Below are 17,961 nucleotides of genomic sequence, written 5' to 3'. Positions count from 1 at the left end.
AAGAGAGCATATGTCCGGCTTATACCTGAAGCGAAGGACCTGAAATCATGTGAACAAGTCTGTCAAATTTTAATAACTCTGAATCTTGCCAAGGTCATCGAATCTTTTACGCATCATGAATTCCTGACGTAAATCAACCCGTTCCTAGAACCTTTCCAATATGATTGTTTAAAAAGAAGCAACCCTTCCCTTTATCTTATGTGTCTCTACCATCTGATAACTGAATGGCAAGACAGGGAAAGAAACACCGCAGTAGACCTTCTACTCACTAATTACCATAAAGCGTTCAATTTAATTCGCCATGTCACTACTGTAAAAAAAACCCGAAGCAAATGGGGGCAAGAAAACAGACCTTACTGCTGATAGCCTATTTCCTCTGAAGCCGTCACCAGTATGTCTATGTACCTTTTGCCGAAGATCTAAACTCTGAATGGGCTGAAATAGCGTGCGGTGCTCCCCAAGGTACGAGGCTAGCTGCCTTACTGTTCTTGGCTGTAATCAACTATGTTCTCATTGACTTTGATGAACGCTTTAAATATGTCGAATGATCTATCCGTCTTGATCAAATTTCTCGTGGATAAATTTCGAGCAATGCCCCAGTTTCGAGGTGAATTGAAAGACAGTTGTACTGATCAGTGCAGGAATAATGGACTTCAGATTAACATCAAAAAAACAAAAGTGATGTGTTTTAATCCGTTCGAAATGGACGTAGCTTGTCCTGAATCCTGGTTCCCTACCATTTCAACTGCAATTATTCTTTGTGTGACTTTCAGTACTGACTGTTATTTCAGCTACCATATTTCTAACCTTGTGAAAAAGGGCAACTCTGCTTTGCGATCACTGACTACGCTCCGACGACCCAGTGAATCAGTCACGATCAGCGTGTATCTATTATATACTCCCTTGCTAGAATACGCGTCCCCTGTGTGGGGACCACAAGTGCACAACATTGACGACTTAAGTGCCGATCTCGAGGCTGTTCAAAAACGGGTGGCAAAAATCATACTGGACCCCAAATATGACAATATTAGATTAATCCGGCAAAAGATAGTAGCATAAGAACATCTGTGGATCGCTAAAAAAAGGGTTAAACTTTTTAGAGGAAAAACTTAGTAAATTTGCATGATGTAAAAAACTGTAAGATAAAATTGTATAAAAACTGTAAGAAAATCTGTAAGATAAAACTGTAAGAAAAAACCCTTAGAAAGACATTCAAGCTGCTGTCTAACAAATTCACGATGCATCGTTCCGGAAAAGGGTGGTCATGACCCGTGTTTCTTTTTTTTCTGTTTCCTTGTGTGTGTTTTTTTTTTTTTCAGATATGAATGGCTCAAGTCAATGGAGATGGATTATTGAGACAGAGAGAGAGAGAGAGGGAGACAAAGAGAGAGAGAGAGAGAAAGAGAGGGAGGGAGATAGAGTGATAGAGAGAGAGAGAGAGAGAAAGAGAGAGAGAGGGAGAAAGAGAGAGAGATATTTCAAACTGGAACTTAAAGCTCTAATGCCGAGCAACAATTCCAGTGATGCCAAAGCAACTCAATTTCTGTCGTTTTATCTTACAGAACAAGGATTTCACAGCGAACACGGATAAAACCTTATCAAGCAACAAGAAAAATTTATCTAATCGGCTCTCTCTATCTCTTCCTTGTTTTCTCTCTCTTTTCTTTGTTTGTCGGTCATTTTTACTCTTAGCTCAAAAGCCCTGCAAAGGTAATACCATTTGTAAGGATCTTGCAAAAAGAATGATGAAAGTCATTTTTATCATCAATCAACGCAAATATTCATTGTCTTACCTTGGGCGACTGTTTTCTTCGTTGCATATTTGTTTGTATCTAAGCCCTTCCGCACAGCAATCACCTCAGGTGGAAGAACACTTCCCTCTCTCATTTCAAGGTTCCGATTGCGATCTTTAAAACTCATGCTTCTTACCGTTCCCTTGAGCTTAAAAAATAATACACGATAAACTGTGAAAAGCTAAATTAAACTCTATCTGGGACGTACACAGGGGGAAGGGCTACTCCCCTACCTCCTCTAATAATTTTCGTAATTTTTCTATTTGTGTACTGTTTCTCTTTATACCGTATTGACGACTTTACCCCTAAGCCAAGCTAAAAAACTCGCCAGGGTACTGCCAATACCTGGTAAGGATTCGCATTGACCGTCGCCCGAAACTGAACATGTTTTTCTTAATAATTCTATATACATTCAACACTCATATAAACAACCATCTGTCTCTCATGACCTATTACCGTTATTATCATTCATTAAATGGCTGCGAAATATAGAACGGATGATAGCAGAAAGTTATGGGGCAGCTGACTCGATTGCAAAAACAGATTGGTGGGCAGCACGCCTCCCCTTGTGTCTATGCCGGCCCAATGGATATGGGCCGGCATAGACATACAATTTTGAAATGGACATTTTTATAAAAAATTTTGCAGAGGCAACATAATGTGTTCTACCTTATGAGAGAAGAGGCCGAATTAAGCAAATAGCCAGTTTCAAAGGAGATACGTCATAGGTGCATTGTTGCTCCTTACTTTCAGTTGAAAAAACTCGTTTTTTTTATTTAATTTCTGATTGTTTTATAAATAATGCTGAGAAATACAGCACCCCCTTTATGGAAATTCTCCTCCCCATCGAAAATTCCTCCTTGGAAAGATCATCTCACGTAAACCCCCACTCCGAATCCCCACCAGAAAAATCCCCTGAAAACGTTTGTATACTTCCCAATAACCAATCCTTCATGTAAACATGGGCAGAATTCATAGCTTGCAGCCCTTCCCCCGGGGACTCTGGGGTATTAAGTCGTTCTCAAAGACATAGTTATTAAACTTTTTGACAATGTTATATAAAATGGCGAAAATATAACACTTCAAAACAGGGATAAAACCTTCTAATAGACAGTGAAACAAATGTAAAATTTTAACTGAAAGGCAGTGTTGTCTTCGAAGTTGTACACAAAATGGCTATCTCAAAATTTCGAACCGATGATTTTGGGGGAAAAGGAGTGTGAGAAGGGGCCTAGATGCCTTCCAATTTCTCCGTCACTTAAAAAGGGCCCCAGAATTCCGTTCGAATGAGCCCTCTTGCGACATTCAAGGACCACTGGGTCAATACGATCACCCCTAGAAAAAAACAAACAAAAAACAAATAAACAAATAAATGCGTATCGTGATCTTTCTTCGTGAAAAATATAAAATTCCACATTTTTGTAATTAGGAGCTTAAACCTATACTGTGGGATTCTCAGATATGCTGAATCTGATGGTGTGATTTTTATTAAGAAGTTTTGACCTTATGGGTGTTTACCCCTTTTTTCGAAAATAAGGCAAGTTTTCTCAGGCTCGTAACTTTTTATGGGTAAGACTAAACTTGATGAAACTTATAGATTGAAAATAAAAAAAAACAAATCCGATTCTTTTGACATATCTATCGGTATCAAAGTTCCGTTTTTAGAGTTTCGATTACTATTGAGCCGGGTCGCTCCTTACTTACAGTTCATTATCAAAAAGTATATGAAATGTCATTGAAACAAACTCTGTCTTACAAAGTAACTGAAAAAAATCCTTTGAACATCCAGAGAAACAGTTAATTACTACGATTGTTAATGACAGAGATCATTCAAAACATCTAGAGTTCAAGAGAATCATCAAAACAAGAAAATTGACGTCCAAACGTAAGACAATCAGATAATCTGTATAACCTATATTGGTTTAACGTTACGAGTCTATCTGGATAAAAAATCTCATCTGGTGAAACAGCAAAGGATTTTATCATAATAAATTTCCTTGTTACACACAAACAGTGAAACGATGCTTCAAGCTAGCCACAGAGGTACAGGCGTAGGCAGCATATTGTTTAGGCGGAGCATCTGATTCTGTGATGGAGGGGGCTTACAAATGCTTCCCGAGTTCCTGAATAAAGGTCTTTAGAAACTCGCAATTCTATATTTCACTACAACTCGGCCTTTAGTATTTTCCACCTTCTACTTTTCTGGCAATACCGTGATATAATAAACCCACTATCGCACTTCCAATTTCTAGAAAGCATGAGCATCATAAAAGCAATTTGACACAAATCTTATTACGGTTAGATAATAGCTATTATGTTCTAAGAATTAAATTCAAAAGTTCAAAGTTCGGCAATATCAAAATGCTATAAAAGGCAAACCCATGCTGTATTCTCTTATTATTTGCCTGTCTTTTGACATCTTCCGAGACGTGTCATCTTCACTGGTTTGCAGTTAGCATTTTTTCAACCCGCGGATAGCGAATTCCCACGTTCGGCCACAATACCTGGGGTAGGCTTGGCATGTCGTACCAAGGTGTCTGAAAGTGGGCTATGCTTGTAAAAGCTGAGTAAACAGCATATTTTAAGGTTGAAAGCAAGCCCAAAACGCAAAATTTGATTAATTATGGCGTTGTTTAATCCTGCCAGACTAGTAGGTGAGCTGAAATTCTTTTTTTTTTTTCTGTTATATTTCATTCAAGTTAAAATGCTTAAAAGTAGAACAGAGCAGAAAAGAACGAAAGGCGACTGGAATCAGATAGAAAAGAGAGCAGCAGTTTTTGTGTCTTAGTCAATAAGAAGTCAGTCGGATTCTCTACAAGCGGCATGGGTGTTCCTAGAGGAACGCTGCAAGAATACATGAAAAAAGTTGAGAAGCTGAATATCCTTCTACAAAGTCTGGACCTGATAAATATTTACAGAGGAACAAGAAAAAGGACTAAAAACTTACTTGAAAACGATAGTTGATATACACTTTGACTGTACTCCATTAGAGGCACCTAGACTTACATACACTTATGCCCTTACTAAGAGTATAAAATCACCAGATAACTGGAAATGCAATGGTGATAAGGACAGTGAAGGGCTTGCAGGTAAATATATGTGCCGTGGTTTTATGGAATCACTTGAATACTGTATCAGTAAGAACGCCAGAAGGTACAAGCTTATGACGGGCAACTGCTTTCAGTCGTCACAGTGTAGGAGCTTTCTTTGACAATCTGGAGCGAGGCCTAGAAAAACGCGTGTTCAGACCACAAGACATTTGGAATGTTGACGAGTCGGGTTTGAAAAGCATCCACAAGCCTGGTAAGATCATTGCACAGAGAGGCCAGAAGTCAGTAGGGAAGGTCACATAAGCAGAAAGAGGTCTTTTAACACGATTTGCACTGGTGTCAATGCACTTGGAGCACAGTCCATCATCTACTTATTTCCTCCGGAAAAAGTGTCAGGAAATTTTACTCAAGAAAGCATTATCAGGAACCGTCATAATCGGCTCAGAAAATACTTGTGGCTGGATGAGCAGTTGCGTGAACTTCTGAAAATAGACGGCCAAATAAGCTTTGAAAAAATAGGAGTAAGTGTAATAGGTCGAACGCCATCAAAGCCAGGCTTTCCGTTTTTATTTTTCAAAGGGGTAATGAAACCCTGTTTCCAAATTGTTGGAATTTGCCCAGACTTAGTAATTTCGTTGGCTTGACCGTGCTAAAAATAATGGCGCTGTACTTTTAACTATCCCTCCCCACACTACTCAAAAACCACAGCCTCTAGAAAGGACAGTCATGGGACCCCTTAATGCCTACTACAACCAGAAAGCCACAAGTTTTATGACTGTCCATAACTGTAAAACTATATCAGTGTATAAAATTGCTGAGCTGCTGGGGAAAGCATATCCAAAGGCTTTCACTCCTGAGGGTATAATCAGTGGATTCCAGGCAAGCGAGGTCAATCCAACCAACAGAGATGTCTCCAAGAATTATTAGTTCCTCTCTTCATATATCTTGGACAGAATGCCTACCACATCTAGTGAAGCACTTACAAGAGAAGTTTTATGTTCAGCGTAAGTCCAGTGAGACGTTTAGACCCCTTCTTTAACATAGACCACGAAACGGACACATCACAGGTTCTGCCTCTATATGAAAAGCAAAGGTCCACAGATGATTCGTAAAAAGTCCATGCAAACCCCTTTCCAAAATGCACAACAAGAAAAACCAACAGGAAAAAAATTAAATGTGAAACCCCTGTGAAAGAACGCATCACTGTTGGGATAAAAGCTATATTTGCCAAGAAAACCCTATTCCAGGGAAGGGAGAATTGTCAGAGAAATTAAAAGGCTAAATAAAAAAGGTATATTTCTCGTAAAATGAGTTGCAGTTCGAGTGAAGATTTTGACTTAGATGAGTCTGTATACAATAACTCTTCAGACTCCAGTTTGGACGTTGAAAACGAGCCTCCTACCAGTAACTTCCAATTTGACGTTGAGAAAGTCAAGGCGGGCGATTACATTCTGGTTGAGCTGAAAAGCAAGAAAGGGAATCCTGTTCACTATATAATCATTATGAAAAAGTAGTAACTGAAGAACTTCAGGTCCCTTTTCTGAGTGAGACTGGAGTGAGAGACTTAGCCCTAACTGACCAGACCGATAGTGTCTTTAAGACAGAAGTTGAAATGAAACTGCAACCACTGACAAGCGGAACATCAAGATTAGCGAAACTGCATACTTTTGGCGTTGATCAGTCAATTTATGATTTGAAATTAATACCCTTTAGCTTTTTTAAACATCACTGGAATTGATTTAATAGTTTTTTTTATACTGACCATATTCTTTCATCATTTTATAGCCGAAAAAGTCAAAACCTGTCGATTGTGCGCCAGTCTCCTATCTATATATAGGACGACCAAAAATCAATATTGAATATCGAAACGTAAATAATAATATCGGAAAGTATAGTTGGAAAATTTTCTGTTTATTTCCAGCCTTTTCAACAATCTACCAGTGACCATTCAACCAAAAAAAAAAAAATCCAAAATACAGAAAGTTCCCGTTGTTATCTAGTATAAATATGAAGTTATAGCGGGGGCTGCTGCCCCATGCCTCCCTTCCTGACGCCCATGCACAGAGGCGTTCCGAACAGCCGCTGACTTAAAAACCAAAATGGTTTCGTTCGAGCTTCATTACTTTTAAGAAAATGTCCAATCCCAAAACAGTTTATCTGCACCTTTTCTTGATTTTGAATTAAGGGTAACTTACGTAACTTTTCGCACTGAATTGCTCTCTATGTACGAAGTTGTTGAATCTTCTATGGCTGAGTTCAATTTCGCAGTGTATCTGATGTTTGACTTTGACCAAACTTTCAAAATCCATAACAATTCATCTGATGGACGAATCAAAAGGCTCAAAAATAATCACTAACCCAAAACAGTGTATCTGAAGGCCCAATCACTGGCCTGGACATCTGCTACTATCAGCACCTGTGCCAGAGCCCTCATTAGCGCTTATCTTCAACCCTGTTTGTTAAAATATTCTATTAAAAGCAGTCTCGGCAAAAGATATCTGAGTGTAACTTGGATTTACCCCTTGTTAAAGTCGCTGATGTCAGAGTCTCTTGATTTTCTGGATATAAATAACATCCGATGAAAGTGGAGTGGTGGACGTTTCCTATTGTGTTTGTTATGGTGTAAAAGAGTGTATCTGAACGAAACTTCCTAAAGCGTACTTTAGAAACAGTGTATCAACAGAAAAGTCTGTTTTCTGAAGAATATGATGAAGCTTCCGTACAACAAATAGCTTTATGTGAATCAGCATAAAAGCCTGATCTGGAAGTATGTATATATGTATGCAGTAATTTATTGCCCATCATAAATTTAAAATATAACACTGATGGAGTATAAAGAAAGTAAAGGGAAATAAACAGGTATATTCTGACATATACAAAATAAAGAAGAACTGACAGGAAAAAAAAAAGAAAAAAAATACAAATAAGGGCAATCAAACAGTTCGTGGTAACGAACTGTAGTAAGGAGCGACCCGGCTCAATAGTAACCAAAACTCTAAAAAATGGAATTTTGATACCAATAGCTATATCAAAAGAATCGCATTTTAATGCTGGTTTTAAATATATAAGTTTCATCAAGTTTAGTCTTACCCATCAAAAGTTACGAGCCTGAGAAAATTTGCGTTATTTTAGAAAATAGGGGGAAACACCCCCTAAAAGTCATAGAATCTTAACGAAAATCACACCATCAGATTCAGCGTATCAGAGAACTCTATTGTAGAAGTTTCGAGCTCCTATCAACAAAAATTTGGAATTTTGCATTTTTTGCCAGAAGGCAGATCACGGATGCGTGTTTATTTGTTTTTTTGTTTTTTTTTTGTTTTTTTTTTCCAGGGGTGATCGTATCGACCCAGTTGTCCTAGAATGTTGCAAGAGGGCTCATTCTAACGGAAATGAAAAGTTCTAGTGCCCTTTTTAAGTGACCAAAAAAATTGGAGGGCACCTAAGCCCCCTCCCACGCTAATTATTTTCCCAAAGTCAACGGATCAAAATTCTGAGATAGCCATTTTATTCAGCGTAGTCGAAAAACCTTATAACTATGTCTTTGGGGACGACTTACTCCCCCACAGTCCCCGTGGGAGGGGCAACAAGTTACAAACTTTGACCTGCGCTTACATATAGTAATGGTTATTGGGAAGTATACAGGCGTTTTCAGGAGGATTTTTTGGGTTGGGGGGAGGGGTTGAGAAGAGGGGGATATGCTGCGGGAACTTTCCATCGAGAATTTGTCATGGGAGAAGAAAACTTCCATGAAGGGAGAGCAGGATTTACTAGCATTATTTAAAAAAAAATTAAAAAATAAATGTGAAAAAGCTTTTTCACCTGGAAGTAAGGAACAGCAATAAAACTTAAAACAAACAGAAATTATTACCCATATAAGGGGCTCACCTCCTTATGATACCTAGCTCTTTACGCTAAAGTATTTTTAGTAATTTCAACTATTTATTCTACGGCTTTTGTGATTCAGGGGTCATTCTTAATGAATTGGGATAAAATTTAAGCTTTAGTGTAAAGAGCGAGGTACTGACGATGGGGCGAATCCCCTCATATATGTAATAAAAACATGAGAATACAAAAGTTCTTTACGTAAGCTAATTTATAAGTTACGTAAATCTTTTACCAATAAAAAGATTCGTAAAAAATTAAAAGTTCTAGTTGCCTTTTTAATTAACCAAAAAATCGGAGGGCAACTAGGCTTCGCCCCCGCTCTTTTTTTCTCAAAATCATTCGATCAAAATTATGAGAAAGCCATTTAGCCCCCCAAAAAAAAATATGCAGAATTTTGTTTTGATTATTCCTCTGCGAAGAGCCAAAATCAAAACATGCATTGATTCAATAACGTTCAGAAATTAAATAAAAAAAACGAGTTTTTTTAGCTGAAAGTAAGGAGCGACATTAAAACTTAAAACGCACAGAAATTACTTCGTATATGAAAGAGGCTGCTTCCTCATCAACGCCCCGCTCTTTACGCTAAAGTTTTTTACTGTTTTAAAAAGAAGAATTGAGAGAAAGAGTCAAACTTTAGCGTAAAGAGCGGGGCGTTGATGAGGAAGCAGCCTCTTTCATATACGAACAGAATTTACTTCGTATATGAAAGGCCCCGCTCCTTCCTCATCAACGCCCCGCTCCTTACGCTAAAGTTTGACTCTTTCTCTCAACTCTTCTTTTTAAAACAGTAAAAAACTTTAGCGTAAAGAGCGGGGCGTTGATGAGGAAGCAGCCCCTTTCATATACGAAGTAATTTTAAATAAAAAAAACGAGTTTTTTTAACTGAAAGTAAGGAGCGACATTAAAACTTAAAACGCACAGAAATTACTTCGTATATGAAAGAGGCTGCTTCCTCATCAACGCCCCGCTCTTTACGCTAAAGTTTGACTCTTTCTCTCAATTCTTCTTTTTAAAACAGTAAAAAACTTTAGCGTAAAGAGCGGGGCGTTGATGAGGAAGCAGCCTCTTTCATATACGAAGTAATTTCTGTGCGTTTTAAGTTTTAATGTCGCTCCTTACTTTCAGTTAAAAAAACTCGTTTTTTTTTATTTTGTAGATAGGATCTTGGAACTTGTACATTAGGGTTCTCTGATACGCTGAATCTGATGGTGTGATTTTAATTAAAATTCTATGACTTTTAGGGGATGTTTCACCCTATTTTCTAAAATAGAGCAGATTTTCTCAGGCTCGTAACTTTTTATGGGTAAGACTAAACTTGACGAAACTTGTATATTTAAAATCAGCATTAAAATGCGATTCTTTTGATGTAACTGTTGGTATAAAAATTTCATTTTTTAGATTTTTGGTTACTATTGAGCCGGCTCGCTCCTTACTACAGTTCGTTACGACGAACTGTTTGATTCAAGTTTCATTCGTTTTAAGTTATATTTATTCATTCACATTAGCTAGTACCTCTTGTATGTTTTTTTTTATGTATGGTTTTTACAATTGATTTTTGTTCATTTTTGTACTTAGGCAGCGAAGTAGATGACGTCATTGTAGTATTACAATAATATTTTTAATATAACGTTACTATGATTGCATTCCTGCAAGCAGTTTTTTATATTTGTGACGTCATCGTATAAACAACACAGCCGTTTGACACAATGACGTCACTTAGAGTATATATTGGATTCCTCAGACTGAGGCAATCATTAATTCAGTCAATCGTATACAGTGATATTCTATAGAGCATAAAATGAATACCATAGATAAAGAAGGGCTTAACTCTCTGTCAACTACGAGAAGTAAACCCAAATCAGCTATTACTACTAAAATTAGCAAAGAAAAAGAGACTCGAGTAAAAGAAGCTCCAAACGAGGGCGAAGAAGATCCCACTGCTCATTATGGCAGGAAGAGCACAGTCAATTCCATTAATAAGGAATTGAAAAGGAATGACGGTCAAGAGAAATCCCAGAAGGTTACTGAGAAGGAAGAAAAACTTATTTCTCAAAGTAATAAGAACAGATTTAGTCAGATAAGAGGTAAAAATGGACCTAAATTTGCCTCTAATGACCTCTCGAAAGAGCCTGCTGAAGCTGAAAAAGAGATACAATTATCTGCCATGATACAAAAAATTTGTGAAAATTGTGTACCAGATTCCAAATTCACACTCACAAATTCACTATTCACAAAGGCATTTGTAGCTTCAGTAAAAGAAAAATCCATCGATGCAATAGATGAAGAAATGCAATCTATTTTTGAAAAAGTGAGAAGAGATATCCTAAAGGTATTTGAAGCCTCAAAAAAAGAAGAAAGCACCGAAAGAGAAAAGAAATCCATTCCTGAAGAAAAACCAGCAGATGGCCTTGCTGAGGCTGAAAAAGAAAAGGAAGCTATTGTTATAGCTACTGTTAAGGCTTTTCATAAAGCCATAACAGATGTTCCAAAAGTTTTAGCAGCTTTAGAAGGATACACCGAGGAAAAATTGTTAGCTGCTTATGAAAAAGTGCAAGCATATTTATCTAAAAAAGTTTCTGAAGAGCAGCAAGCTATTATTGAAATGTATAAAGCATCTGTCCATGAAGAATTTTCCAAAACTTTAAAAGAAAAGTTAGCTTTAGAAGAAGAGTTAACCGAAGAAGAAAAGCAAGCTATTCTTACATGTTTTGATGCTAAGTTTAGTACATTGGATACCCTTGGAACCCTGGCAGAAAGTTCAGATAATTTTACTCTTTCTAATTCCAATCAGGAAAAAGTCAAACCTCTGAGGACACCTAAAAGAAAACACAAAAGCAAAAAGAAAAGGTGGTATTTTTTTTGCCTTGGTTAAATTTTGTGAAACATTCGCTTATGCATAAACTATTTTCTAATGTATTACTTGTTTTGGTTTTTTCGGACATATAAAAGAAAAGGGAATATAGTCATGAAACTAGAAATGTTTAATTTGGTTGAAACACCTGCTCTTATAGCTACCATAACAAGTTTTCCGTTTGGTATATAGATCCTGAAGTTCGAAACAGACTTTCAGCAGAAGTATAAGTTAAACCTTTGAGGAATTCCTTGCTTCTTTTCGATTTATTTGTTTTAACCAATTGTCTAGAGACGGATAAATGATTGCTTTTAGAGTAAGCTTACGCTTTTATATTGTTAAGAAATTTTGATTTGTAGTTTTTTGTGATTGGGTTTGCGTCAAAGTATGTCGGGGATTTGAATTGAGCTCTAGATTTTGTGTGTGGGATTTATTTAAGTCCCCAATAAACATATTAATTTTATAATGGTTGATTATTATTTACTAGGGTCGAGCAAGAGGGAGGAGTAAGAGATTTTTTTCGAGGAAGTATAATAACAGTTGTTTTGTGTCTTTTTGGGTGGTCACGAAGGTGCTATTTTGCGTTTTTTTGTGTGTTAGAATTATGATGATGAAAACTTAAAAATAAAACTTTATATGAATAAAAATTATCAAGCTTTCAAACGTTTGCCAAACTAATAAAAAAAACTAATAAAAAAAACAAAAAACTGAAAAAGAAAAAAACTGAAAAAAGGAAAAAAACTGAAAAATAAAGGAGAAGAAAAAAACTAAGTTTTTTTAACTGAAAGTAAGGAGCAACATTAAAACTTAAAACGAACAGAAATTACTCCGTGTATGAAAGGGGCTGTTCCCTACTCAACGCCCCCCTCTTTACGCTAAAGTTTGACTCTTTCTCTCGTTTCTACTTTATTAAACAGTAATGTAAGACCAGACAAATTATCAGCGAAGGACAATTTCAGAGGTGCTTTCACCAATAATCTGCCTCCAATATCACTCGTTTCTTTTCTGCATCGCGGAAACTGGACTAGGAACTCCATACTGCGAGGATAGGGAGCTGTTGCTAGTCCAGAGAAGCAGCTGTAGTAAATATTTCGCATACTTGTAGCAATACTTCCGAACATCCCAAATATCTGAAGCAGTAAGAAGAGACCAAATGGTACAAGGGCGAGTAGATACGGAACAGCAAATGCATTATAAACGCTAGGTAAGATACGGCGGTTAAATTTAAACTTTAACACAGCTAGTAAACTGTACGCATTCCTAGATTTTCTGGCAAAAAAAATCTTTCAAACGTTGAGGCGTGGCCCGAAGATTTGACCCAATCGCTACACCAAGATACGTCAGTGTATCTTATGCTTTAATAACATGTTCACCTAATTAAACTTTTGTCGGGCAATCTGAACGGTGATTGAACACCAGGAGCTCAGTTTTATTCTCATTAAATCGAAGACCGACACGTTTATACTCCCTATCGAGAATTCGAAAATTTTCCGCAATTCCAAAGGCTGTTCTACTAATACCAAGGGTGTCATCAGCATAGTTAGCTAGCGAAACATCAATACCTTTAAATATACATGTGGTCAACACGTTCTGTTGTGGCACAGTGACAGCATTATCAAATAGGGGCGGAGAAATAACAGCGCCCTGTCTAATACCCATTTTTACTGGAATTGAATGAATGAGTTTCAACGTACCAGGTGAGATAGTTACCATAACTCTGGCATTTAGCTTTTTATGCATGTCACATATCGATTTGATGACAAAAATATTAACTCCATGCTTATAAGCAGTCAATAAGATATGCGGATGTATACACGTGTCGAAAGCTCTAGATACGTCTAACACAGCAAAATATAATACCTCATTATTTTCATGAGCATGTAGAAGTAAATTAGCAATCAAATGGTGAGCATGGTCACAGCCTACTCTTTTCAAACAGTTCGTGGTAACGAACTGTAGTAAGGAGCGACCCGGCTCAATAGTAAACGAAACTCTAAAAGACGGAATTTCGATGCTAAAAGATATATCAAAAGAATTAGATTTTTATGCTGATTTTAAATATATAAGTTTCATCAAATTTAGTCTCTGTCATCAAAAGTTACGAGCCTGAGAAAATTTGCCTTATTTTGGAAAATAGGGGGTAACACCCCCTAAAAGTCATAGGATCTTAACGAAATTCACACCATCGCATTCAGTTTATCAGAGAGCCCTATAGAAAAAATTTCAAGATCCAATCTACAAAAATGTGGAATTTCGTATTTTTTGCCAGAAGACAAATCACGGGTGCGTGTTTATTTGTTTGTTTGTTGTTTTTTTTTCCCAGGGGTCATCGTATTGACCAAGTGGTCCTAGAGTGTTGCAAGAGGGCTCATTCTAACGGAAATGAAAAGTTCTAGTGCCCTTTTTAAGTGGCCAAAGACATTGGAGGGCACCTAGGCCTACTCCCACGCTCATTTTTTCCCAAAGTCAACGGATCAAAATTTGAGATAGCCATTTTGTTCCGCATAGTCGAAAACTATAATAACTATCTCTTTGGGGATGACTTACCCCCCACAGTCCCTGGGGGAGGGGCTGCAAGTTACAAACTTTGACCAATGTTTACATACAGTAATGGTTACTGGAAAGTGTACCGACGTTATCAGGGGGATTTTTTTGGTTTGGGTGTGGGGTTCAGGGGAGGGGGCTATATGGGAGGATCTTTCCTTGGAGGAATATTTCATGGGGGAAGAGAAATTCAATGAAAAGGGCGCAGGATTTTCTAGCATTACTATTAAAAAGAACAACAATGAAAATCTAAACATGAAAAAGTTTTTTCAATTGAAAGTAAAGAGAAGCGTTAAAACTTCAAAACGAACAGAGATTATTACGCATATGAGGGGTTCTAAAAATACTTTAGCATAAAGAGCGAGGTATTTAGGAGGAGATAAATACTTCGCTCTTTATGCTAAAAAAATTTTAAGTAATTTCAGCTATTTATTCTACGGCCTTTCTGATTCAGGTGTCTTTCTTAAAGAATTGGGACAAAACAAGATTTAGTATGAAGAGCGAGGTATTAACGAGGGGACCAACCCCCTCATATATATATAATCAAAAATATAAGAATATAAAAGTTTGTTACGTAAGTTAATTCTTAAGTTACGTATATTTTTTACTAATAAAAACGTTCGTTAAAAATTAAAAGATCTAGTTGCCTTTTTAAGTAACCGAAAAATTGGAGGGCAACTAGTCCTCCTTCCCCACCCCTTATTTCTTAAAATCGTCTGATCAAAACTAAGAGAAAGCCATTTAGCCAAAAAAAGAATTAATATGCAAATTTCATTTTAATAACTTATGTACGGAGAGCCAAAATCAGACATGCATTAATTCAAAAACTTTCAGAAATTAACTATAAAAAAACAAGTTTTCTGAAATGAAAGTAAGGAGCGACATTAAAACTTAAAACGAACAGAAATTACTCCGTATATGAAAGGGGCTTTTCCTCCTCGACACCCCGCTCCTTGCGCTAAAGTTTGATTCTTTCTCGCAACTCTACTTTTTAAAACAATAAAAAAACTTTAGCGTAAAGAGCGGGGTGTCGAGGAGGAAAAGCCCCTTTCATATACGGAGTAATTTCTGTTCGTTTTAAGTTTTAATGTCGCTCCTTACTTTCATTTCAGAAAACTTGTTTTTTTATATTTATCTTAAAGCAGAATTGGCTATCCATTATATAATAGTTATCAGATATCTCATCAATAATTAGTAGTTCAAAAACTTTACACATAACCGCTGACACCGTAATTGGCCTAAAAAAAGAACATTTCTCCGAGGGCTTTCCCCTTTTTAATACGGGGTTGTTAATCCAGTACTGAACAAATTAGAAACCATACCACAACAAATATCATCTGAAGCATAATCAGGAGAAAGGGCCCACATATTAGATGGTTAAGGACTATTTACTTACTTTTTGTCCAAGCACGGTAATCGAGGCTTGTCTATAAAAAAATTTAGAAAAGTAGGTACACTATTTTCGGACTGGACAGCCAATGTTCCATGCCTTGCTATGATTAGCAAAAAGAGGTTTTCAATCAAGGCCATTGCCCAGATTCTTTTTGGGGAGGAGGTCATTTTTTCGGACGGTTTGGGATGGGGTACAAAAAAAGTACTTGTTAATAATAGGAAACACACTCAAGAATTACGGTTACGTCATATCTCAAAAAACCAGTTTCATAGTTACAAAAACAAGTGACGGATGATATTATACATTGGAATTGTATAATTTGGGCTATATATTTGCACATTAGGTTAGGTTAGAGGAGCTTTCCAAATAATATGCCCCCTAATGTGCAAATATGTTGCACAGATTATATTATTTTATAAACTAAAGGTTATATGAAGGTTACATTTCATTAGGATTAACCTAACTTCACTTCTTGGGTGTTCCATATTATTAACAAGTACCAAAAAAAACTTCAAAAAACGAATAAAAAATTTGTTTATATTGATTTTGTTACATTTTACAAGTCGAAGAAAAATTTCAGGGGGGGAGGGTAAATCCTAACCCTCTTTGGAGACAGCCTCGATTTCAATTTACATAAAAAGTAGTTCTCCTAAGTGATTAAATTTTAATCAATAAAATTTCCGAAAATAGCTTAGTTAATTTAAAATGTAAAATGGGTTAACTTTTTACCAATATAGAAAATTTTCAAACATTAAATCTTAGTTTTACAGGAAGTACCCTGCCCTGTATTTTGAGCTCATTGGCTTGAATTACTGAGGCCGGGATTCCTAAGGCAAAATATTCTTGTTAGTACATATTTCAATACTGAAGTTTTGTTTCCATCAAAGCTGGTGTTTAAGACTTTTGAAAACGTTAAACTAATTGAAATAGTAGGTTAAAATTGTGATACGAACTATTAAACGCAGAATAGTAGATTACAGATTACGTAGAAGGATTCTAATTTCTGTAGTTGTTCGTATCCATTGGATTAGAGCTTGCTGATTGCAAATCTGAAACTAATTTTGCAAAAGCAATACCAAATAAGTATATGCTCCCAAAATGGTGTTTGGTTTTCATCACAGTTGGTTTTCAAGTAGTTACAAATGTAAGACTGAAATTACATTTGTAATGTTAAAATACTTACAGATAGCTCCCAGTTTGATTAGAGTTTGTACCAAATAACATATGAGGAAGTTGATAATCATAAATCAGAGGCTGAAACTACGAAACGAAAGTAAAACCAGAGGCAGTTTTAAGGGAGAAAGATGCACTTTCCCGCGCGCCAAAATTTCAGGGGGCAAAATTTCAAACAAATAATCTAACGGTTATAAACATTTTTTAATTTTAGATTTTTTTTATACTTATTTCTTATAGCCACCACACTCAAGAAGTGAAGTTAATGATTAATCTTAATGAAATATACATAAAAATGATGAAACTATAATACTTTAGTTGTAACGAAACTGACTGCACCCAAAAAGTGGTGCCTAAAAGACATAAGTACCGTGTTTACTGTATTTTACTCATGTAGCGGTTCTGGCCTCTCCTTCGCCTGAGATAAAACCTTGATTAGCGCCCCTCCCTCTGTCTCTCACAAACTTTTTAGGTCAAAATTTGCATTTACTAAGAAAATTATTTTCGATTTATTAATTAATCAATAATTTGTAACTTAATTTATTATTTAGGTTATTTAATTATTATAGTTGATTTTTTTAATTACTATTCTTTATTTTATTAATTAGATCATAATTACTTTATTTATTATTTTCATTTATTAACTAAGCACTCTACTTTATTTTAATACAAAAATGGTACTTGTCTTATAGCCACCAAACTCAAGTTCTTGGTCTGAGTAGAAACAATTTTTTTTCTGTATTTCAGTATGTACTCGATGATAATCAGCTTAGTGTGAGAGAGATAAATTACAGTGTAATTAAACATTTTTATACAGAGTTCGTATTTTGGTTATGTTAGAAACCATTTAACGTAATGCGTTCTTGGCGGCCTCATTTCCATAATTCTCTGTCATAGTTTCCGAAGTTTTATTACTAAAGTATTATATTTTCATCATATTTATGTATATTTCATTAGGATTAACCTAACTTCCCTTCTTGAGTGTGGTGGTTATTAGACATAAATACCATAAACACATTTAATCTCAGAAAAAAAACAACTAAAAAGTAAAGAAGCTCACCAAGTATAAGCAAAAAAGAAAGCTTTTTCACAAATAAATGCAGTAGTTTCTCTAAAATAGTCAAGGTAGTTTCACAGCGTAACGATGACTACGAAACCTATTTCCTGTTTTCGTAACTGGCAATACTTCAATGTTTCAAAAGAAATCGATGCGGGCGAATTCACAGGTGTATTTATGCAAACCAATGTTCTCTCCTTTTGAACAAATTG

The 17,961-nt window shown here is 36.1% G+C and overlaps 1 protein-coding gene across 4 annotated transcripts in view; it reads right to left on the bottom strand.

Moving 5' to 3' along the window:
• The window catches only part of LOC136038474 (ninjurin-2-like), a 55,661-nt gene extending 37,758 nt beyond the window's left edge, over nt 1-17,903 (bottom strand). The window contains exons 1-3 of one of the 4 annotated variants that reach the window (XM_065721563.1): nt 17,753-17,857; nt 7,039-7,295; nt 1,794-1,941 (exon numbers count right to left, since the gene is read on the bottom strand). In XM_065721563.1, coding sequence (XP_065577635.1) covers nt 1,794-1,941; nt 7,039-7,152 — 262 coding nt within the window. In that variant the 5' untranslated portion in view covers nt 7,153-7,295; nt 17,753-17,857. Of the gene's footprint in view, nt 1-1,793; nt 1,942-7,038; nt 7,296-17,752 lie in introns of all 4 variants that reach the window. The other 3 variants (XM_065721546.1, XM_065721554.1, XM_065721572.1) reach the window with 3 other exon arrangements.
• Between the last annotated feature and the right edge of the window lie 58 nt (nt 17,904-17,961).

Source organism: Artemia franciscana, chromosome 2 (genome assembly GCF_032884065.1).
Source record: "Artemia franciscana chromosome 2, ASM3288406v1, whole genome shotgun sequence".
Lineage (NCBI taxonomy): Eukaryota > Metazoa > Arthropoda > Branchiopoda > Anostraca > Artemiidae > Artemia > Artemia franciscana.
The sequence above is the reverse complement of the archived record's forward strand: the minus strand, read 5'-3'. Positions and strand labels throughout refer to the sequence as shown.